This window comes from Ricinus communis, chromosome 10 (genome assembly GCF_019578655.1).
Source record: "Ricinus communis isolate WT05 ecotype wild-type chromosome 10, ASM1957865v1, whole genome shotgun sequence".
NCBI classification, from domain to species: domain Eukaryota; kingdom Viridiplantae; phylum Streptophyta; class Magnoliopsida; order Malpighiales; family Euphorbiaceae; genus Ricinus; species Ricinus communis.
The window spans coordinates 18,321,702-18,345,452 of NC_063265.1; the positions used below are offsets into that span (position 1 = coordinate 18,321,702).

Below are 23,751 nucleotides of genomic sequence, written 5' to 3' on the forward strand. Positions count from 1 at the left end.
AAGGGTGCAAAATGTTGACTGCTGCTCCGCTACATTCATCAAAACAATGAATTGTACACCACAGAAAATCCAATTAGATGGATCAAAATAATATATGATGCTGAAAACTTCAATTCCAATTTCAACAGAGATCACAGAAAAGATGTATGTCTCAAAGGATCAGAGGTTGCATCCCACCAAGCAATTCAATTATTCTGCCCTAAAATTGCAACTTGATGAGATTAATCAGTACATGCAATATTGCGTGCTCTGAGAGACAAAAGTGAGAAGTAAACAATACCCAAGAATAATAGCAATGATAAAAAAACAAAAGTGACAAAATTTTAGTTTTGGTGCTATTTTAAGCATCCCCAAGACCTACCTGCTCTAATAAAACTACTGACAGACCTACTCGATGGCTAAATTACAGGACTTGCCTACACAGAGAAATAGATTGAAAAGGGCATGGCTAAAACTTAGTAGAAGATTTCATCTTCGGCATTCATTGTTTAGGAAGATAATATGGGTACCCACCCATTCCCATTGGTGCTGGTGGTCCAAATGGCTCTTTCTTCATAGCAACTGGTGGATATTGATATTGAGATTGTAGAGGATAAGGTGCAGGTGCTGTTGGAGGACTAGGGTAAGAAGATGCAGGGTATGACGGCATAGTTTGAGGATAAGAATAGCCAACAGGGGCAGGACCAGGATGTGCTTTTCCAGGCTGTGTGTATCCAGCCGTCATCGGTAAAGGTACTGGAGCAACTGATGCAGGCATTTGAGTTTGCACTGTTTTACCCTTGTGCGTATCAGCAAGCTTTACAATGATAGATCTTCCCTGCAACAACAACAACAACAATTATAAGAATGCTTGATAAATGCCAGGAAGAATAAATTCAATCATGTGAAGTATATCTATGCTATATAAAGAATGTGCAGGAACCTTTCCCAATCAGAACAAATGTATGGGCCATCATCAAGGCAAAATAACTAACTGCCCAATTCATAAAAGCAAATCATATAAAGATGTAACTAATTCATAACTTGAAAGAATCTAGTCCAGCAGATAACTGGAGATCCATACAGAAGTAGCTCCATTTTGCATGTCAATTGTCAACGATAACAAGAAGAAATCAGATAGTAAAAGGAAAAGATCCATCAAGTCCCAATCATAGAAGGGGCTTGCTCCACTTCCTCATTGTTTATCCTGTTCTCAGAGTAACACTGTTGTTTTCCAAAATGCAGAATGAAATGCTAATCTATGAAAGGCCAGTGCTAATCAATGGAAAGTTCCGATCTACAACTTAACGTCATAGTTCAAACTGGTGCTTGTTTGTGCAACTTTAACAAAGTCATATTCCTCGACATTTACAATCTTGATGTAGCACTTCATATGGGTAAATAAACTGATTACAGCAGAGAGTAACAGTAAATTCCATAGAAACTTTAATTACACTTAACAATAAACAACCCAGCAGAAAGAGAAAAAAGTTAAAAACAAAAATCCAATTTTATGTTCTTAAGAAAATCCTCTCAAAGAGAACTTTCTATTCTTTTTTTTTCCTCAAAAGAAAAGATGAGCAAGGAGAAAGAAGAATATTCAAAGGGCACCAAAATAGTGTACACGAGAAACATCATTTACAGAAAAAGATTGACAGGCGTACAGCAGTACATCCACAATTTGCAGCCCACTTAACAAAAAGAAAAATAAACCAATATGATTAGCCATCTATATTTGGAACCATGAGAAACAAATCTTCCCTCTCAAAAGTCCCTCTACTTCTCTCTCCATCAATCGAAATTAGTTAAAAAGGACTCCCAAAGAGTAGTGGAACAGGGAACCAAAAGCATGTTATTCTGATCATTCACAAATCACTGACTTACCCCTAGAACCTTCTGTGGATCATCTATGGCCTTCTTTGCAGCTTCCACAGTCTTGTATGTAACAAAACCAAACCCACTGCAAGTACAAGGAAAAGACAATGACTTTCTAGAATCAAAAGATAGAACAACTAAAAAGAACAAGGAATATTTGTAAATAGAAGATAATTCTCAGGCCATAGAGAAAGTAAACAATTAAATACCGTGATTCGTTGGTATCTTTGTCATAGGCAACTGAACCTTCTTCGATCTCACCATGCCTTCCGAAAAAGTTAAGCAGCATCTCACTTGTAATTTCTGGTGATAGTCCCCCAATGTAGAGTTTTCTTTGGGCTAAATCCGGTGTGGTACTTGCCCCAGTTAATCCTTCACATGCTAGGTTACAAACAGCCAACCGACCCTGGAGATATAGTATTATATTTCAGAGAGACAGAGAGGGAATTTAAATCTCTGATTGAGAAAGGGTGTGAACAATCAAGAATGTGATAACCTATTTTCAGATACTAAGACACTTTACGGAAAAAGTTCTATCAATTGTTGGTAAAACAATGTTGAATAACCAGCTACAGTTGTTTATGCTCAAATCTACTCAAACAAAATTAAACCTTGATCCCAGCCTGGATCATTTTCCTCCAAATAAAGTTCATAAGGATAATCATTGATAATGGTGTCTAAGAGGGAGAGAGGCCTTGGTATTAAACAAGTTTTTCAAGACCGTCTTATTTAGAAGAGGTCTTGCCACAACAAGTTACTACCTCTGTAAAACTACAAAATATAAAGACAGTTGTGACATACAGAAATACTTTCTCCAGCCCATAATAAGGACTCAAGCGCAATATAGTACGTTTGTTTTTCTCTTCAGAACTTTTGTTATCTTTTGTTTTCTCCTGTACTTCTATATAAACAACAAAACTAACTGTTTTGAAAGGCAATTGTAACCTCTTCATAGTGAAATGACAGTGGATTCGTGGAGATACGCATGTAACTGAACCAGATAAAAATTAATGTATTTTGCTCCCATGTATGCATGTGTGTTTTGAGTGAATTTACTTAACACATTCATATAAGAGTTAAAACGACATTGTGCCCAAAAGTTACTCCTTAAAACACTATTTCACACACAAGAATTATTGGGTAGAGCTACTTCAATCCATGATTTATTTCCTTTGAAAAGCTATTTTAAAAAGATACCAAAAGCATGCTTCATGCCAGAGGTATATAATTTATGAGCCTATAGTAAAAATATTAGTAAAGTTACAAAAAGAAAAATGGCCTACACAAAAAATTTCCCTCATCCAAAAATTTAATATTAGGTATCTACCTAAAACACATGGACAAAGGAATGAATCTACCTACATGGACATGGACAAAATTTAATATTAGGTGTCCACCTATATTCCTAAAAAGCCTGTAAATTCAGCACTCTCCAAGTAGCCCAAAATATAACCAAAGGAACGAATCCTACAATTTGTTATGCTTAACCCTATAATGAAGACCTCTTTTAAAAACTTGAATCCTTTTTGAATCAATAGTAAAATTTGCGTTTTCAAGTTTCAAATTGGACAACCTCCATAGGATATCCCATGGAGTACTAATTACTTTATGTTCATGATTAACAAAATACTCTCTCCAAACCAAGAGGTTATTAAATCTAGAAAATCTTTGTTCCAGTTCAACTTTAACAAAGGGCATCATATATTCATTATTGTGTTATTCACAAAAAAGAAAAGAAAAAGAATGGTAGGAGCTTGGACAGTGTAACTCTAAGGATTGAAATAATAAGCAGGTGAGGTTTTAAGCAATTGTATAATCCTAGATAAGTTGAAGAAGAAGTTTATAAGACTGAACTTCAACCGATTATGATAACAATTGTTACAGTGAAGAAAACAACATATTCATGGGCAGATATGAGAATGCTAAGATAAATATGAGTGAATATAATAGAAATTTGGATAAGTTAAGCCGAGAGAGAGAAGAGTAAAATGAGATGAACATGTCCAGAATAGACCAATAGATGCGGCAATCTGGAAGGTTGAACATGTCCAAGTTATTGAAGTGAAGAGACGAGAGGTCAATAATGATCCAGGGTGTAAAATAGGATGTAGCAGCAATAGTTTTTCTTATAAATGCAGCATAGACTTGTAGTGTAATCAATCTTGAAAAAGATTGTCCACCAAAGCAAGTCCTACTAATTTGGGATAAATGCTTAATTGAGTAAATTAAGCAAGTTCATGTTATATAGTTCGAGACTGCAAATCCGAGTATCAATTTCTGAAACAAATTTACAGATATGCTATCAGGATAGGGATTCTACTCATGCATTTCAAAAATGAGTCACCCAATTCTAGGTTAATCATTACCACTATTTTACTCTTTATTTTTTTCAGAATAAGCTGCATTCACAAATGACTTCTGCTTACACATAAATTTATGTCCTTTAAAAGAACGTTTTAAAATGCACATACCTAAACACATGGAAGCATACATGTGCACAAATAAACAGGAAATAATTTTGTGTTAGGAAAAAGATTTTAAAAAGATAATAATAAATATTTGTGTTAACCTAAAGGAAATATCCATGTAAAGAAACTAAAGACCTTGATGCTTACATCAATTAGTTTGCTAGGTGCTCTAAGCGCAATTTGTGTTGATTCCATATGTTTGTAAGTAATAAAACCATAGCCACGAGATTTTCCTGTTGCTTTGTCATAAATGACAGCCCCTTCTTCTATTTCACCATGCACTCGAAATGCCTGTGCCAAAAACATGTGGGGGTCAGGTCCCTGACAAATTAGGAGAGAATGACAAGAGTAATAAATCAAAGAGAAGAGAAGAATATAGCAGAGTGATTAGTTGATCCAAATAACACTGCCAAAAACTGATGTCATATGAAACAATCATCACCATAGCACACAAAAAACACACTCAGCAATCAGCAATGCACTCACATCACACAAGGTTTCTGAAGTGGTATTCCAGGCCAAGCCACGAACAAAAAGCTTTCGATGTGCTGGATCTGCACTGGCTACACTTTTAATTTCCTCAGCAATGGAAGGATATTTGGACCCTCTTTATGCGTCAACATGCAAACAAACCAACAAACACACATGCATAATGTCAATCACACAAGCATACAGTTGAACATAACAAGTTATACTCATATCATATGTCACTCCTTTGACAAATACAAGCAGATCAATCTCACAATCTCAATGCATATCACCACAACATCCCAACTTAGATGCCCTGGCTGACAGAGGCAATGACAGAGACACAATCCAAAGAAACAAAGATCCTAATAAAAACTTAGTCTTAAGGCACAATTAAAGAGCTTCTAAATGCATATAATACATAAAAGGTTAAACTTCTATTAGAAATTGCTACGAATTACAGACAGGTGAAAGATCAATAATTGAGACTTAAAAACTGCGATAATTTTCAGTTTTATGACAGTTGCCTAGTATCGAAATAGAAAATAATTGGAACTTATAAATAAACAATCTATAGTCCTCTTTTGGGGTTTTGAAAATCCAAAGCTAGAGCCTGACTATTATTTGTCTAATGAAACAGAGAAAACCATATATCAAAATGCAAGATTACTTCCCAGGATCATTAAGTAAAGTAAACAAAACCCACCGAGTAACACAAAATTCAAGATTGAATTTAACTTGGGAAACTAATGGAATATACATAAAAACAAAAAGAACCGACAAAAAAAAAAAAAAGAAACCCAATAAACAGAAAGAATACACACAATCTAGAAAGAAGATCAACGAGCTGGGATTTGTTGAGAGGGTCAAGAAGAGAACGGAGGTGGTCTTGTGTACTTGAGATTTCAGCTCCGTTGCTTGCTTCCTCCATCTTCCTCTTCTTCATATCTTCCATCATAAGCCAATTGTTAACGAGCAATCCAAATCTCTCTCTCCCCCGCTATATTTTGTTAGTAAGTGGGACTCGGATAGGGAAGGCTTTATTTTTTAACAGCTTCAGAAACAGGCAGTGACATTCAAACCCTGCTATTGCCAATATTTTGGTTCGTTTCTATCCCGGACTTATTTATTTGATGAAGAAATTCTCGAATATACCCCTCATGTTTAGTCTTGAAATCACATAAGTCCTCCGTCTGTATATTGTTTTGGAGAAACAAGACCCTAAACTTTTTAAACGGTTCAACCTAGGCCCACTTATTCTCTATGTTTTTTTTGCTTTTTACTAAATTATATTAGTGATAAATTCTTAAATATATTTATGGCATCTATAAATTAAATTAATTATGTAATTATATATAAAATTAACTATTAATTATTGTATTTAAGATAATTTTTTAATATTCATAATAATGAATAAATATGCCAATATAAATGCAACATCTGATAAATAATATCATATGTTAATATTCAATTTATCTATAAATAGCACAATAAACTAAAGTTATCTATTCTTTTCATATTGGTCCATTTGCCTTTTGAATTTATATCATATAGTCATGTATAATAATTTTTTATTAAAAAATATCTTTTCCTCCAATTATGAAGAATTAATTTTTTTAATTAAATGGATAAAGAATTGTTTTTTTTTTGTTTTCTAATAAAAAAGTATTTCAAAAGATAATTATATTTATGGTATAGTTTTATTTTAAATCTTTTAAAATATAAAAAAGTTAAATAATCAACCTTAGACTATATTAGAACCTATAATTGAATCTCATCTATTTGAAAAAATTACAAATTTTATCAAAATAAAATTTTATCATCATGTCAAGTCACATAGTGCCAAATAATTCTTTTGTTTAAACAAAATTCTAAAATAAAAGTTATATAATATTTTCAATGTAGTTAATCAATTCAAAACATTGTTTATAAAAAAATAAATAATTATTTTTATTCATTGAAATTAAAAAGAAAAATAATTTTTATTATTATTTTTATATTTGAAGGATATCTATCGATTTGAGTCAAAAGTTACAAAATTATGGACGAACTTGTTAAAAAAAGTCCACCTTTTGACTTATTTGGTCATATTATATAAGTTGAGAGTTGAATTGACTAATGTGGTTTAGTTCACAAAGAAACACCATTAATGAGAGAGCTTAGATGGATTTGTTTAGAGAGTTCAAACGTGATTAGTTTTTGTTCCAAAATTATATAAAAAAAAAAGGGCTTATGCTAGTACTTCCATTCCAGGCACTAGCAACAGTAAAATTGCCACTGGTAATCAAATTCCAAGTGAGTGTATCAATTCTGCTCAGGTCGATTGAGCATGGTTTCTCATATATACATATATATATATATGATCCTAAGCCCTAGTGTTATCTTCATCTACATGATTAAGTAGAGACCAGTCACCATACCTCCACCTTTCTTCCAAAAAACTAACTAAAGAAAATATTTTCTGCCATTGTCACAGAATTATTCATTTTATAGAAGATGAAAACAAACTGATTCAAGTGATTATGGCTGTTAAGGAACTAACTAGCTATAGCAAGAAAGCATGTACGTATTATTTTAATGTCAAAAACATCTTCGAGGGTCTATTCACGAGAGCAATCTCCATTTATATTTCTGTTGTTCTTCGAGCATCATCCTCAGCTGCTTTCCATTTTCATCGATTTTCAGCTGTAGATGTCGCTGAATCTGTCATGGAGAAGATTATGAGAAGATAAGTCGGTGAAAATGTATTGGTTTTCTTCTTCTTGACTTTAATTAATCAGCTAATTATTTATATTTCTATATATATACCTCTAGCTGTTCATTAAGCTGCTTCTGAAAATCTAGCTGCAGTTGCAGTGTTTCCTTGATTTGCATGATACTGTAAGACCAAAATGGAATCTGTCAATGGAGAAGTTTTTGTATGAAACATTGTCTCTCGTGTCCATGTGTACGTACTAATACAGTAAAATCAGAAATTGTAGAACATTACTGTATGAAATCTCTAATGATAAGAAAAAATACACAGTTTTACGGGCCAAATTTTAAATATAAATTAAAGAATGTAGGCTTGGCTATCATAGTTTACGGGCAAAATCTAGACCACATTAATCATTACAAACAATTCAAAGTTAGAACAGCTATGCCAAGAAGTTTCACTTTTCCATGTAGAGAAGAGGGACGTCGCTGCTTGTTCTTTCAGTTTCTCCTGCAGAAAGAAAGAACAATATACATATAAAAATTGCGAGTGGACTAGCTTTGGAAGTACTTTAATTACCGTTCAAAATAAAAATTCTTACATACCTTGTTTTCGTTCAGACATATATTTCTCAGCTCTATATTTCTGCATTGCCAAAAAATTCGAAGATGCTAAATAGTAAATGGCGAAAGTAGTAGATCACAACTCAAGCTAATCTGAAGCTAATCAGAATTCATATAAGGTACCTGCAAATGACTTTTGACGTGAAAGATGGTCAATCCTTTTGATTCCATCATCTTTAGTATTGTCTTTGGCGTTGCCTCTATCGTTCGAGCAATGTAGCTATTAGTAATACTGGCTATCTAAATACAACTGATCAAGATTTATATCAAATTACTTACTCTCAGCACCACCAAGATTGTCGACACAGTTGATGAACTTCTCATGAAGTTCTCGACTCCATCGCATTCTGTTTTTCCTCGAATGTCTTGGTCTTGAATATGCAGAACTACTACTGCAAGTAAAAGAAGCAACCTCCAGATCTCTGAGAGATGATTTCTCTCGTTCAGAAGGGGGGATCAGCTATAAATAATAGCAATTACTTTTAATTAGATACACGATGAATACGCAGAACTAAATTTGAGAGAAGAAAGAAAGAAAGAAAGAAAGAACGAACTTACTTCCGGATTGTTTTGTGGAATTGAAGGAAACTGAAGGTGCGTTCCAATCAAGTTGGGATTTGCAGTAAGTAATTTTATGTTGTCATGAGAAAGGAAGTGATCATTTCCTCTTGATTCAATACTAAACAGACTCTTCTGAGACATTTCACAAGATTTATGGTGTTGGTTGCTGCAAAAAAGGAGTTTCAGAATTGTTTGCAAATTGGATTCAGTAACAATTTCAACCCCTGATGATTCAATTGGTGGCAGAGTATTAGCCTCAGGAGCTTGTGAGCTTAAATGACTAGCAATCCCATATTCACCATCATGTTTCTCAGTTGCATAAACAGCAGATGCTAGCTGATCTAAATCGCTCATGGATAGCATATGAGGCCCCAGCTTTTGACACTTTGATCCTCCCTCCATGGCTGGTCTCTGGAAGCAGTCTCTAAGCTGTCGAATATATTATGAATTGGGTTTGAGAAGATGGTAACTTGCAAATTGCAATACTTTACGGTTATCTAAAGCCGAATGTACTTTCTGTTCTTTCTTGTTAAAATAGTACCCAAGAACAAACAAACTAAGTTCCATTTCTTGGTTATTGACATATATACATATATGTATAATATATATGTACATCCAATAACATGTAGGCCAAATGACACCATCTTTATGCAGCTGTTCTTTATATTTTAGAACGGCAAAATTCTCTGTAATATGTCATCCCCAAGGATTAGGATTATGATGCATTTTCTATCTATGCGCTGATGTTCCTAGTGAAGTGCACTAAGAAAATGACTGGTTTTATTTCAAGATATTGCTTACAAGTATCTTGTATTTTTTCTGTAAAAGTTAGTCTCTTCTCTTTGGCTTTCATTTGTTATTTGTTTTTATAATATTTTTTATTCAGACAATTGCATAAGATAATATGCAAACACAATGACTGGTACGTACTAGTGAATAATGTACAAGTTGTAGGCAATGGAATGATAGTACAGAGTTACAGTACAAAGTTCAAGGGAAGGATTAGTGGCATGATATTACAGTACTTAAATGCCAGATTCGATGAACAGGAAAGAGGAAAATTCCATCACCCTGAATATTTAAAGTCTAACTCGAATAATAAAAGTGTCTTTTCTAATTATTTTAATTTGAGACTTTTCTATCACTCTAAATCAATTTTATTATTTAACTCCAATGATAAAAATATTTTTTTAATTATTTTAATTCGAGACTTTTTTAACCACTCCAAATCAATTTTGTTGCGTAATTAACTAAAAAAAACCATTAACATGTTAAACAAATTCACAAAATGACAACATTCTAACATTGCATATCCAAAGTTAAGGCAACCTGTGCATTTCAACATACTCCTACAAAATGGTACAGAATGACAACATTCTCAGGATCATTCTAAATAGGCATGGCAGGGAATGACGACATCGTAAAATACCAAGATTCCTACCTCTAAATTTTCTGGCAGCACTGATTCGATCATTCTTTTTTTCACATCAGCTTTTTGCTTTTCTTTTTTATTTCTCATTATAATTTAGAACATGGCGATTTGGTGAAGCAGGATGAATCAGGCCACTGGCTGACTTTTTATCTCCCACTTTGATAATCCTATTTCAATCTTTAGAAAGCTCTGCTGATTAGCCTCATCGCTTGAGAACACCCTGGGTTGGCTTTGCTTCTTGGAAAATGCCAAAGCTCCCTTTTGAGGGCTTTACTATAATACTATTCTTGCATTTTACTATTATATATCTATTTTTTAAATTATAAACATTAAATCGATATTATTTTAAATAATTTATTTATTTACTTTCAAGTTGTTTGCTTCAATTACCATTACTAAACAAATCTAGTTTGAAAACATGCAAAAGTATTGGATTTTAGAAACAAAGTAAAAAAAAAAAAATTAAAAAGGGAGACTATACTACATAAATGCAACACTTCATTCCAACACTAAGGCAATTTCTTGAAGAGAAGTGCGGAGGACCTTCTCTTTATTGTATTCTATAATTGGCAAGGTCCCACATAGTTGACATAATAGCTCTTACGAAGCGTTTGGCGGTATCGTATATAAGATCACTCGCTATCTTGAGAATAGTAAAAGCAGAATCCTATTAAGAAGAAGGCTTTGTCTCGTCCCTTTTCATGTCCCATGGTAGGCTAAACCGGTTCAGTTCAATCATCGAAAGTTTGAGCCCGGTCTTCTTTTCTCTTTTAAGTCAGGTTCTTAAGACATGACAGGAAATTGGATTTTCTGTATTCTCTTTACATTTTATTTATTATAAAGATACATGACATAATTTAAAGATATTATAAATATAATAGAAAAGAATAACTATAATGGTGTTATTGTTATTTTATTTAACTCTTAGAATAATTTTATTTTAGTATTTCGAAACTTATTTTGTTACTTAGGTGTTATATTTTTTTTTCTTTTTGTCTTCTACTTGACTTTTTTATTCTCACTCAAATTTTTCATTGTTCCTTCATGCTCTAAATTTTGTTTAAATATCATTCTTAATCTAATTTTAGGTTTGTCTTTATCTTCTATTAGAATTTTTATTTTTTTTATTTATATGCATTCACTTGTTGTTGCAGTGTAGCTCTATCATTTATACTGTTATAAAAATTGATTAAATTTTTAAAATTGTGATGACTAGAAACAGCTAAATTTTGATTGTCAATTTGCTAATGTATGGCGTGAGGTACCCTTAACCCACCACTAATATAATTTACTTTGAAACTTGTAGAGTGAATTTGAATTCAGTTTATTCTTACTGTCATTTATTTAGAATATAATTTTAGCAATTGACATTTAATATTATTGACAATACAATAATTATTTTTATATTCTATAGGAGTTTGTGATTTTTTATTTTATTTTTTCCAAAAGCTTTTATATAATTATAGTTAAAATAAATTAGACTGGATAAATAATTTTATTCAAATAAATTGAAATTAAATTTATTCTTATTATATTTAATTAAGTTAATATTTAAATAAAAATTAAAAGCAAAAGACCAGATATGTGGTATTTAGTCCATCCTCAAATTTTGTTTATAAACAAGTATTTTGAAAAAAATATGTATGAGTTAGTCATATTAAAAGCAAGAGTTAAAATAGAAAAGTTAAGCATTAAAACTAGGAAAAGACAAAATAGAATGGGAGGTATTAAAATAAAATTATCCTGAAAATTGAATAATTTAACAACAATGCCATTGCAGTTATTTTTCTCAATTATATTCATAATAAATATAAATCATATCACATGTCTTAATAATAAGAAAAATAAAGTGAATGCAATAAAGAGAAGGTGCTTAGCATTCCTCTTTTTTAAAAATCAAATACCCCCCCTCCATATCTGCAATAAGAGTTCTCCTCCATAGCACTAAATTTATGTATTTACTTCCTTTTTTTATAGACACCTTTAAGTTGTAGTGCATATTTGTTTCTAAATATATTATATTGAGGAGCTAATAGGAATTGCTTGCGACAATCTAGTTTAGAGAAGTTGTTCCATGAGACGAAGAGTAAGTATCAGGTTCAAGGTAAAATGTCTAGACAAAGAGCGGCACTTGTATTGTAGGCGTCTGGCACATGGGCGGAAGAATAGAATATATGGAAGTATCAAAATAATGGAGAATGCGATGTACCGTCCAAGATTTAATTTCTTGAAAAGATTATTATTTGTTCTCTATTGTTGATTAAAAATATTAATATTGCTTTGAATTTAGCCCAAGTCCATTTTAAAGTCACCATGAACTTGTTGCACATGAAGCTTGTCTTCCATATTGGTCACTATGTTTAAAGTGACTATAGTTATAGTTTTTTACCATATTGGTCGTCAAGCTTAAAGTGTCGTAAATATGTCTTTCTACCAATATGGTCAACAAATTTAAAATATGCCATAAATATATAGTATTTGTACTACATTAGTCATCAAGCTTAAAGTAAAAGATGGACACCAACATTGCTAAGTTTAACGCAGTCATAAATGTAAATGTATTATTTTCTTTATCATATATCTTGTGAGATTCTTTTAAAAGCTTTAGTCTCTCTTTTCAGGTCCAACCGAATTTGTTGTATACAATTAGAGATGTGAGCTTATCGTGTATTTTTTGGACTTAAAAGTTTGAAAGTTATTTTCTATTTTTCTATTTTGTACTCTTCAGTTTAATTAATAAATTTTATTTTTCCCTCATCCATGGACGTAGACTTATGCCGAATCACGTGAATTGGTTTCTCTTTTTTTTTTTTTTCTCACTTTATTCATTTTACTATCCAAATTATTATCTCTAAATAAATATTCTTCCGCACCGGGTAATATTATCTTACTAAAAAACATCCTATTAAGGTGTTCGCCTTCTTCTTCCATTTGCAATTTCAAATTTTCTTCCATCTGTCCACTAAATAAGTAAAAAAGAGAAGCTTTGAGATTCTGCATAAATCTTTTTGCATGTTTGGATGGAGGTTTTGGAATATTTTATAAAGTTTTGAAATCTCCAATTAGAAAATCTTTAAAACTCTTCAATTTGATATTCTTCAATTCTCAACCTATTAAATGTGTGAGTTGAAGAGGTTATAGTGTTAAAAAATTCCTATATTATCTTCTAATACCTTTATATACTATCTATTCTTTTCAAATAAAATAAAATTAATTACTTCTGCTTATTTTATAAAATTTTGATGAATTTTAAAAATACCGTAATCTATATTGATTTTTAATATTTTTATGTTCTTATTGACTGAAAAATTAAAAAATTTTAAGTTAATTTATAAAAAAAAAATTAAGAAAAATATATAAAAATATTTTTAGTATGCAATTTTGTATGAAAATTACATATTAAAGTACTTTATGTAAATTTGATTTACATTTTTATAAATTTTATTTTTATAAATATATAAAGACATTGGAACTCATTATAAATTACAGCGCCCTAGAATTTACCTAGAACCTTACCTTACCTTAGCTTCATTTTTTCCAAACATAAACCAGCAGCAGAAACTAAAAATACTTTCTACCATTTTTACAGAATTATTCATTTTAGAACATGAAAGCAAACTAATTTATTGAGTGACTAATGCTGTTAACAAGCTGAACAGCTACTATAAGAAGCATGTATATTTTTCCAGTTTAAATGTCACTAACATCTTCAAGATCAATTCAAGAGAGCAGTCTCAAGTTATATGTCTTTTATTTATTTTCTGTTGTTCTTGCAACATCATCTTCAGCTGCTTTCCATTTTCCTCTATTTTCTGCTGTACATGCCGCTGAATCTGTCTCGCATATATATATAGAAGAGAACATGAGAAGAGAAGTCCATGCATGATGAGGCCAAGAAGAACAAATTTTTTTTTATATGCACGACTTAAATTAGCTAGTTATTTCTGTGTATACCTCTAGCTGTTCGTTAAGATGCTTCTGAAAATTTAGCTGCAGTTTCAGTGTTTCCTTGATTTGCATGGTACTGCAAAACCAAAATGGAGTTTGTCAATCGAGATGTTCTGTATGAGACATTGTCTCTAGCGTCCAAGTATATGTATTAATATGGTAATTTAATAGAATGTAGAGGTTTACAGATTATTCAAAGCTAGAATAGCTAAATCAAGAAGTTGTACTTTTTCATGCAGAGCTGAGGTATGTCACTGCTTGCTGTTTCAGTTTTTCCTGCAGAAAGAAAGAACAAATATACATATAAACACTGCGAGTGAACTAGCTTTTGGAATTACTTTAATTACCCTGCAACATAAAAAATTCTTATATACCTTGTTTACGTTCAGACATATACTTCTCAGCTCTATACTTCTGCAAAGAAAAATCAAAATTAGAAGATGCTAAATAATATAAATGGTGAAAGTACCAGATTTACAATTTGAAGCTAATCAGAATTCATATATGGTACCTGCAAGTGACTTTTGACTTGAAAGATAGTCAATCCTTTTGATTCCATCATCTTTAGAATTGTCCTTGGCGTTGCCTCTGTCGTTCGAGCAATGTAGTTATTAGTAATACTGGTTATCTAAATACAACTGATCAAAATCCATATCTAATTACTTACTCTCAGCACCACCAAGATTGTTGACACAGTTGATGAACTTCTCATGAAGTTCTTGATTCCATCGCATTCTTTTCTTACTCGAAACGTTTGGTCCTGAAGATGCAGAACTACTACTGCAAGTAAAGGAAGCAACCTCCAGACCTCTCAAAGATGATTTCTCTTGTTGGGAAGAGGAGATGAGCTTTAAACAATAGAAATTACTTTTATTTAAGATAAAAAAATCAGACTAAAACCAATGCACAGAACTAAAATTGTGAAAGGAAAGAAGCAACTTACTTCGGGATTGTTTTGTCCAATTGAAGGAAACTGAATGTGTGTTCCAATCAAGGTGGCATTTGCAGCAAGGAATCTTATATTATCGTGAGAAAGAAAGTCATTTCCTCTTGATTCAATACATGACAGACCCTTCTGAAATATTTCACAAGATTTATGGAGTTGGTTACTGCAAAAATAAGGTTTCAGAATTGTTTGTAAATTGGAGTCAATGGAAATGCCATCCCCTGAAGATTTATTTGGTGGCATCTGTACAATAGTACTATTGGGCTCAGGAACCTGTGAGCTTGGACTAGCAATCCCATATTCATCATCATGTTTTCGAAATTCCAAATAGCAATCAGTTGCATAAACAGCAGATGCTAGCTGATCTAAATCGTCCGCGGAGATGCTGGGTAGCATGTTAGGCCCCAAGAATTGCCACTGTGATCCACCCATATGGCTGGTCTCTGGTCTCTAAAGGCAAATCTGCATCGATGTTTCTAGTTAAGTGGATGATGAACTGCAAGAATGGCTGATTGTTCTTAAATAAGCTACCTGAAGTCTGTTGCAGATAAGAAGTTCACTTTCATCTTTCTCAAAACCGAGAGAATTGCACTGGATAACATGTAAACTCAGTGGCAAGTACTATTGGATGTGGAAGTCCTCCTAGAAAATGGAATCATAGTACAAAGTTATAGTACAAGTACTTCCAAATAATAACTGGGATGACAGTACAATATTTAATGGTAAGAGGAGATGATATGAAGAGGAAACACCATATATTTTTGCTCACAGATTAACATGTATAATGGCATGCTTGAACACACAAGGGTTATCTTTTTGGCATCAATTAAACAACTGCGAAGTCATTGTTTTTGATAAATGATAAGTTAGGTGTTCTCTGCGAATTCATTTTGTATGAATAATAGGTGAATAAATATTCCGGTCGGTATTAAGATTTTGGTTTATATTTTTAATTATTACAAATGCTTTAATTTTTTTTCCATTGTAGATGACGGGACCTATTGTGAATTTTTTTTCCATTTTGTATGAATAGAATTTGCTAAATTGCTCTATGGCATCAAAATTTTATAATTTATATTTTAAAATGATATTAATTCTTTAATTTATTTCTTTTTAATACACTCCTATGATTTCTGTTTCAATTGATGGTACCTATTAAAATTTGGATGATTTTTTGTTGATATATTAATTAATTTCATATTTAGACAAGTGTCTAGCTATCAGGTCCGTAAAAATTCATCACATTCCAATAGGTACTAATGTCACAAAAAGTAAAAGATAATAACAATATAATTCATTTTAAATAGGTGCTTAAGGAATAGTATTTGAAGGTTGTATTAGTATTAGTCTTTTATCGATATTTTAGATAGGTATTTATAGGAGATGTGCTAGTTATTTTCATATTTGGCGTGGTCTTAAAGATCAGTTAGTAATCTTGGTAGACTGTCGAGTATTTGCAAGTTGTTAACTCGTATGAAAATTTTCCTGTAGGCAAGTCTCCGTCAGGTACCATCAATTAAAATAGAAATAATGAATGTGGTATTAAAAAAAATAAAAAAATTGATACCATTTAGATATAAATGACAAAATTTTAATACTAATAGAACAATTTGTCCAAAATCAAATGTGATGTAGTGAAATGCTCTCTGCCTTCCACGTTATTAAAATTTGGTCGGATTCCTAATAGTAACAGTTGCCTCTAACATAAATTAAAAAATATTAATAAAAAGAAAAACAAAATATTGATACCAATTAGAAAAGCTATTACCTTCTTAATTTCTTTTTTCTTATTCTTTGGGCGAATCTTAGTGGGACAATTAGGTTGCTCCTCTGTGACTGCTAGAAATTATATTGTAATATCAAGTTTTAATATAACTTGTCAAACAATGCACAAAATGACAACATTAATCAGCTTTGCATGTCTAAAGCTAAGGGCTTAAGGCTGCCTCTGCAGTTCAAAAGTCAATGACATGTTAAACAAGGTGGTACAGAATGATAACATTCTTACTATGATTCTAAATAAGCATGGCAAAGAATGACTACATCTCAAAATACCGAGATTAAATCCTTCAAATTCTAGGCAACAATCAGTCATTTAATCATTATGTTCAAATACAGTTCAAAATTTAGAATAGTAAACCAGGGTGAATCAGGCCACTGGCTGACTTTTTATCTCCAACTTTGATAATCCTTATTCAATGTGCTTTTACCAAATTCAATGTTGAGAAAACTCAGTTTTCTTTTATTGTGATCCATTTAAGGCTAACTAGTTGTGGACTACATAATAGGGGCAGTCATCCCTTTTAACGTGTCATAAAATCAAAAGTTCACTTGCTGTAAAAAAAAAAAGAAAAAGAAATTGAATCCATGAATTCTCACTTTCAAGAACAGACTCTTTTCATTTGAGGTAGTTTCAGATATTGAAAATTCTGTTTAAGATACCATCCAGAGTTACTCTGTTTAATGCACTGTTGAGAGTATCCTGGATTCGTTTGCTACTTCGGAAATGCCTCTATTGCAAGCTTCAGTAATATGGCTAGGAAGGGGCTCATCTTACATCATGCTTTAAAGATAACAGTAAGCTTTTTAAACTCACTGTTAGCTATATATTTAGTGAACAAAAGAAACCAGGACAGAAGGAAAAAAAAAAAAAAAAAAGCTATTATTTCTCAGATTTTTTGCTTCAAGTCTTATTTTTGTACCCGGTACAAGTCCAATTTGGAACATGCAAAAAGCTTAGGATTTTAGAACCCAGACTGATAGGATGATGGAAGTGGAACTCTGATACATGAATGCAAGACCCTTTTTCTAACACTAACTCGAATTCCCCTCCATATTTGCAATAAAAAGTGTTCTTTTTATGTATTATAGCACCAAATATTGTGTATGTACTTCTTTCTTTATAGACATAATTCAATATAATTGATTCTAGAATTCAAGTAAATACAAAATGCCTTGGTTTTCTTTAGACTGCAGAGGGGACTTGTTCCTGATTGTGTTGTCCTGAGGAGTAGGAATGACTTCTGCTGGAACTCATTGATCTAGTAAATGAATTTGGTTGTAATTGTATGCTCTTTCAAGAACTAACTTATCTTGGATGGGAAGTGAGAGTTATTACTAGAACCTTCTGCAAAGGAAATCTCAATATCTTCGAGACTGAATGCTTGCTCATCCGGCGATATACTGTCCAAGTTTTGATTCCTGAAGAGATTATTATTTGTCCTTTGTTGTTGATCAAACATCCTCTTAAGTTGTCTGCCTTGTTCTTCAATGCGTAATTGCAGATTTTTCTGAATCTGTCCAATAAAAGTGAAAGAAGTAAAGTTATGAATTCTGCGTAGTGATTTTCGCAAGATTCCCTTTCTCTATCACAAAAAATGATGTTGAAATGTGTCATTCTTTTGGTGAAACATCTCACTGATGTACCTCCAATTGTTCGTGCAGACGTCTCTGGACATCCAATTGCAGCTGCAATGCCTCTGTGATTTGTAAGCCACTGCTACACATGGATAACAATTTGTTATAAGATTAGGTGATTATTAGGAAAAAACTTACAAAAGTAACCAAATGAAGAGGGATGGATAATAAGGTTTACGTTTTCGGATCCATCTGTGATACATCATTTATGCTAGTTCTTTTCTCAGCCTTTCCTGCAGTACAGGAGGTATTTGGATTACAATCACAGTATGATCTGGCTATAGCATGTCTCCATAAATTCACAAATAGAAAGCATAATTCTGATGCAACTTCTGAAAATATTACAGGCAATCTGAAGCCTAATCAACACCAGCCAAAAATAAACGTAATCATTCTGACAAGACAACTGATCCAAGGAAGCAACAATATTCATTAAAAGTTACATATATTTGACAAGGGGAAGAAACAAAAGAACAGATTAGATATTATTCATTTTATATAAAGTACTTGAAGGCATATGGAAATTCGATTTGTCTTCTTTTTACTATACATTCTACTGTAACTTTGGTCTAAATTTCCTTGCCCGTCACATGGAATGAACTAATGTAGTGAATGATCCTTTCATTATGCCAGTGTTTTCATAATGGTGTGAATTATATGAGTTGAAGCATAAAAAAATTTAAAATGATGGAGCATCTTCAGATCAATATCAAAAGATATTTACCTTCAGAAGAGTCTGGCATGTATTTTGCAATTCTATATTTCTGCAAGGCCATAAAAAGAGAAATGAAAATATTGATCTTGGAAGGAAGAAAAGAAAAAGAAAAAGCTGAAACACATTAAAAAACCAAAAGTTTTAGGGAAAGCTATAACACCTGCAAATGACTTTTCACATGAAAGATAGTCAATCCATCCGAGTCCATAAGCTTCAGGATCGCCTTTGGCGTTGCTTCTACAATTGATCAGCAGATGATAAAGAAGCCAAATATGATGTTTTCTTCTTCAGTTTATTAAAAACTTATGTCTAAGTTACTTACTGTCAGCACCTCCAAGGCGATTTACACACTCGACGAACTTCTCATGAAGATCTTGAGTCCATCTTATTCGTGTCTTACTGGAGAGCACAGCCCCAGTAGCCATAGAGTTGCCTGAAGATGCAGAAGATACAGAAACAACTCCAGAAGAAAATCTTGGAGACTGCATCTCTTGTCTGGAAGAAACTCCCAGCTGCACAAATGGATTGCTACCAAACTGTTGAGGAAACAAGTGTTTGTTCATCACTAATCAAGAGATTAAACCAGTTGATCTAAAAACTATATTATAGAATGGAAAATACGTACTCTGTTATGATTGTTATGATCTTGATCTCCATAGAAAGGAATTGAAAACTGATTTCCTACAGAGACAGCTCCATTTCTTGACAGTTTATTTTGTTCGAGCTGATGTAGTTTGTTTCCTAAAGAATTGCTGCATACACCTTTATAGGACTTGTAATAATGATCATCAGATAAATGGGATTTCGTAATCGATTGCAGGTTGTTTCTCAATTCCAAATTATGATCAGGTTGCTGATTTACAGCATCAATAACATAGATTTCTCCTGAAGATTGTTGTGAAGGGATTTGGGAATCATAGGACTTGGAGTAAGGGCAGGATAAAACAGCATTAACTTGACAATCATACTGTGGAAATCCCATATATCTTTCTGTTGCGTAGAAAGCTGAAGCTGGTGATTCGAAACTTCTCATAATGCTGCTTGATGACTTATCTGGCCTCAGATTTTGCTGTTGCAGGTGTGCTGATTCCATTACAGGTGATTGTGCGCGAATTCCCATGTTCCAAGTCTGTTGGTTACCAAAAGATTGGAAAGAATGAAGAGCAAGGTCACCAATCATTCCATGGTTCTGTTGAATTCGTCCCTGGAAATCAATCTTTGAAGTGTTCATTTACAAACTGAAGAAAACGGCAATCCAAGAATTTGGAGAGCTAGAACCGAAAAAATTTATGAAAAATAGAATGGTAAATTGGGTTCAATTTTCTTGGCAACTACCAAAAAGTGTATCAGAATTCCTTCTACTGTGAATTACTTAAAGACTAGAAGCCAAGCAAAATACACGAAAAAATCAAGAAAAAAGAAAGATGCAGATTATTTCAAAAAAAAGAAAAAAGAAAAAAAGAAAGATGCAGATTAGTTGTATAATCAACACCAATAACAATGAATTTAAATGTTTGGTATAAAATTCTCTCTTTATATTCCAAAAGACTTCATGTTCAAGACATGAATAATTATATTATATATATGTATATATATATTTAAAATATGTATATGTCTTTATAGTTATTCCTAATATGGATAGGAATGAACAATAACATGTTGACATAAACAAAGCACAAAAGAAAACAAATCCCTTAAAAAATTTAAGCAAAAAAGGTTTTTCATGAAACTTTGTCCTTATTTAGAGAGAAAAAGACTGAGAAAGAATAAATGTGTCAAGCACTTAAATATAATTATATCAGTTGAAACCCTTCTTCCAATTATATTAAATAGTTTATGGATTCATAATCAGAAAAAGGAAAACAGAAATATGGAGAATAATGTTATGAAGGCATCTGTGACTATGGCACAGTAGATAATACAAGATACTGGCATAAATTCATAGCAGGAAAGATCTGCAATTATTCTTCAATGGATACGGATTAAACCCACTTTACCCACTCAACAAGATCATATACAAGCAGCCAAATAAAAAATAAAAGTTAAAAAATGTAGCTCTTTTTCCTCTAGGAATATTTCAACAGAAAGTTCTCTCCTTTCATCCCAAAAAGAATGCAATTTTTCCAAAGTGGGTATCTGAAATTTACCAGAAAAGTTTCTGTACTATATGTTAATCGAAAAGTGCAGTGGAATTGCAATGGTAAGATTCTGGAACGTGTATATATACATATATATAAATATATATATATATAAAAAGTTGACATTAACCCAATTGCATCAATCCACAACCAGCATAAGTTCTAAAGAACATAGCCACTATGGTTATGGACACTTTCTTTTAGTTACTAGAAAAACTATAATTATTTTCATCTAACTAACTAAGATACTTGTTCAGCAAGTGCGAGGGCACATGCATATTCACTTGATCTGATGGATAACCATGTTGTAGCAGCATCTACTGTGTTAGTACTGCCCAGAAAAATTGCCCTATAAATCACATGTGCATGCGTGCATAATTACTTCAAAATCATTTCATTTATGTAAATTGATATGTAGGATTAATCTATAGTGTGTGAGGCATACGGAAAGTAAGAGTTCTAATGCAGTTACAATATTTAAAATTCATATTGAAAATCTTAATTAAACTAGAAAAAATCTTTTATTATCTTATTTACATATTTTTTTAATTATTTATATAAATTTTAATAAATTTGAAATAATAATCATTATTTATGATTCAAGATCTTCCTGTCATTGAAAATAGAAAGAGAGACTCTATGGTAAAAAACATGCACCGAAAAATCAAGAATCACAATTCATTTCTATTACAAGAAAACTATTGCATTTGTATTTGCCATCTTTTTGCTTAGGTAGACTTTGTATTATTTTAAGATCTTAATTAATACCCATCATTGTCTTGCCTTGTAAAATAGTATTTTCTGTCACTTGTCAGAATCCAGCTCAACAAATTTTGTTAGTTTACAAGAACTTTGTATTCTCTTCAAAACTATTGAAAAGTACAGAGTCAGTGATACTCCAAGAAACATTGACATTGCCATGCAAATCTTTAACCAATGCTCAAGAATCAAGGAAATAAACAAAACAACATTCAAATCAAAGAACAAGATTATATCTGGCAATGGCATTGCTGCCATGTGAATAATTCCAAGGCCAAAAGACATAATAACCAGGGATGAGTCATGATCAATTGCCTGGAAATCTCCGACTGATTAATCTTTCAATGGTTGCATTGAAAGGTTAATGGGAATGGAATCATTAGGATAATCATGATAATTAAGCAACTGAATCTCATTATTTTAAATCTAATTAATCATTCTTGACATCTTATTTATGAGCCACATGTCATTATGAGCAGCAACGTTTATTATATGACTATTATTATTATTATTATTTTAAATTTATTATTAAAATTTTTACCTATTTTATAATTATTTATAATATTTTTAAACATAATAATAAATTAAATATTTTTTAAAGAATTAAGATTTTAAGATTTTATTACTGCAATAGTATAAAAATTATTTTTAAAATATTTATTAATTAATTTTAGTATATATAAATTAATTTTATAAAAATAGTTGACATCTTTTAGTATAATTAAAAAATAACTTATTAGTTAATATAATATTAAAAATATTATTTAAGATATTAAAATTAGACTAGGATTACAATCATTATTTAGTCGGGAAATATAATTTATTAACCAATAAATTAATAAAAAATAATAAAATTATATATAAATTTGAATTTCATGTGTCAAAAATAAAAACTCTATATACCAAAATAGTGATATACATTATCAAAATATATATATATATATATATATATATATATATATATATATATATATAGATGCACAAAAACAATTTGTCACTTTTATGTTTATATATTTAATGAACAGATATTGGACATACTAATTTAGATGATATTAAATAATTAAAATGTATGTAAATTATTTTGTGATTTGTTGAAATATATATATCAGTCATTTTTGCAATAAATTTAAGGGGAAAACTCAACTAGCTAGAGTATAATTAGCCCTCGTAGTTTAGGTATTATCAATTATAGAATGTTCTTATAGTTGGGAGAAATTGTTGCTTTGTATTGATCTAATAAGATGGGGTAAGGGTCTGGAGATGGTACTGAACCTCTATCTCTTTCTACAAAATTTGCCTTGAATGAAGAAGAAATGCTCGACTCTTATGCCACTAATGTTGAAATATGGAGGTTCCCTATTTTGAAATTAAAATACATATAATTAGAAAAGATATTGATTCCTCTGAAAAAAGAAAAAAAGAATATTAATTTGGTTTATTTTTGGGTCTTAAATTGGTCAAAAAGTGCATAAGACTTTGTCTTATTTCTTAGCCTTATTTGGGATAATCAATATATATCCCATACAAATAAAAATAAAACAACCACAAAAGATTTAGGAACCATTAATTTAATGTAATTGAAAATGTGAAAGAAAAAGAAAATGGAGAAAGTTGAGAGTTGAGAACTCCGTTACTTGTCTTGATCAGATAGAAATGCAAAAAGAATTTTTATTAACTTTCTTCAAATTTTATAAATTTAGGCATTATTATGGTATATACTTAATATA

General features: G+C 31.5%; 3 protein-coding genes across 4 annotated transcripts; all 3 read right to left on the bottom strand.

Annotated features, from left to right (window-relative positions):
* Nucleotides 1-263: 263 nt before the first annotated feature.
* Nucleotides 264-5,913, bottom strand: LOC8263214 (RNA-binding protein P). The gene is made up of 6 exons (XM_048369994.1): nt 5,615-5,913; nt 4,809-4,929; nt 4,470-4,613; nt 2,064-2,260; nt 1,864-1,939; nt 264-817 (listed from the first exon to the last, which is right to left on the bottom strand). Exons 1-6 carry the CDS (start codon nt 5,746-5,748, stop codon nt 482-484), a joined length of 1,008 nt encoding a protein of 335 aa, XP_048225951.1. The 5' UTR covers nt 5,749-5,913; the 3' UTR covers nt 264-481.
* Nucleotides 5,914-7,232: 1,319 nt separating this feature from the next.
* Nucleotides 7,233-15,740, bottom strand: LOC8263213. Its single transcript, XM_002530307.4, has 14 exons — nt 14,993-15,740; nt 14,717-14,897; nt 14,561-14,637; nt 14,424-14,463; nt 14,277-14,325; nt 14,056-14,125; nt 13,842-13,934; nt 8,667-9,107; nt 8,388-8,568; nt 8,232-8,308; nt 8,091-8,130; nt 7,947-7,995; nt 7,599-7,668; nt 7,233-7,493 (listed from the first exon to the last, which is right to left on the bottom strand). The coding sequence occupies exons 1-14, from the start codon at nt 15,425-15,427 to the stop codon at nt 7,395-7,397; spliced, it is 1,902 nt and encodes a 633-aa protein (XP_002530353.3). The 5' UTR covers nt 15,428-15,740; the 3' UTR covers nt 7,233-7,394.
* A 1,890-nt stretch (nt 15,741-17,630) lies between these two features.
* On the bottom strand, nt 17,631-20,628 carry LOC8287222 (myb family transcription factor PHL5). Of its 2 annotated transcripts, none has more exons than XM_025159345.2 (7): nt 19,753-20,628; nt 19,450-19,663; nt 19,288-19,364; nt 19,137-19,176; nt 18,591-18,645; nt 18,422-18,494; nt 17,631-18,291 (listed from the first exon to the last, which is right to left on the bottom strand). In XM_025159345.2, exons 1-7 carry the CDS (start codon nt 20,356-20,358, stop codon nt 18,079-18,081), a joined length of 1,278 nt encoding a protein of 425 aa, XP_025015113.1. In that variant the 5' UTR covers nt 20,359-20,628; the 3' UTR covers nt 17,631-18,078. The 2 variants fall into 2 exon arrangements, with proteins under 2 accessions (XP_025015113.1, XP_002530352.1); XM_002530306.4 differs by having other exon boundaries at nt 18,422-18,491; nt 19,753-20,624.
* Between the last annotated feature and the right edge of the window lie 3,123 nt (nt 20,629-23,751).

Excerpts from the sequence above, each read along its gene's own strand:
- LOC8263214 (XM_048369994.1), bottom strand. The coding sequence starts at position 5,748 with ATGATGGAAGATATGAAGAAGAGGAAGATGGAGGAAGCAAGCAACGGA. Across the intron at positions 4,930-5,614 it reads GTTGATCTTCTTTCTAGATT|AGGGTCCAAATATCCTTCCA; the intron begins GTGTGTATTCTT and ends TGACGCATAAAG. Across the intron at positions 1,940-2,063 it reads AAAGATACCAACGAATCACG|TGGGTTTGGTTTTGTTACAT; the intron begins GTATTTAATTGT and ends TTGTACTTGCAG.
- LOC8263213 (XM_002530307.4), bottom strand. The coding sequence starts at position 15,427 with ATGGGTGGATCACAGTGGCAATTCTTGGGGCCTAACATGCTACCCAGC. Across the intron at positions 14,898-14,992 it reads TTGGACAAAACAATCCCGAA|CTCATCTCCTCTTCCCAACA; the intron begins GTAAGTTGCTTC and ends TATTGTTTAAAG. Across the intron at positions 13,935-14,055 it reads ATCTTAACGAACAGCTAGAG|ATTCAGCGGCATGTACAGCA; the intron begins GTATACACAGAA and ends TATGCGAGACAG.
- LOC8287222 (XM_025159345.2), bottom strand. The coding sequence starts at position 20,358 with ATGAACACTTCAAAGATTGATTTCCAGGGACGAATTCAACAGAACCAT. Across the intron at positions 19,177-19,287 it reads ATGTGAAAAGTCATTTGCAG|AAATATAGAATTGCAAAATA; the intron begins GTGTTATAGCTT and ends ATGGCCTTGCAG. Across the intron at positions 18,495-18,590 it reads TCACAGATGGATCCGAAAAC|CAGTGGCTTACAAATCACAG; the intron begins GTAAACCTTATT and ends ATCCATGTGTAG.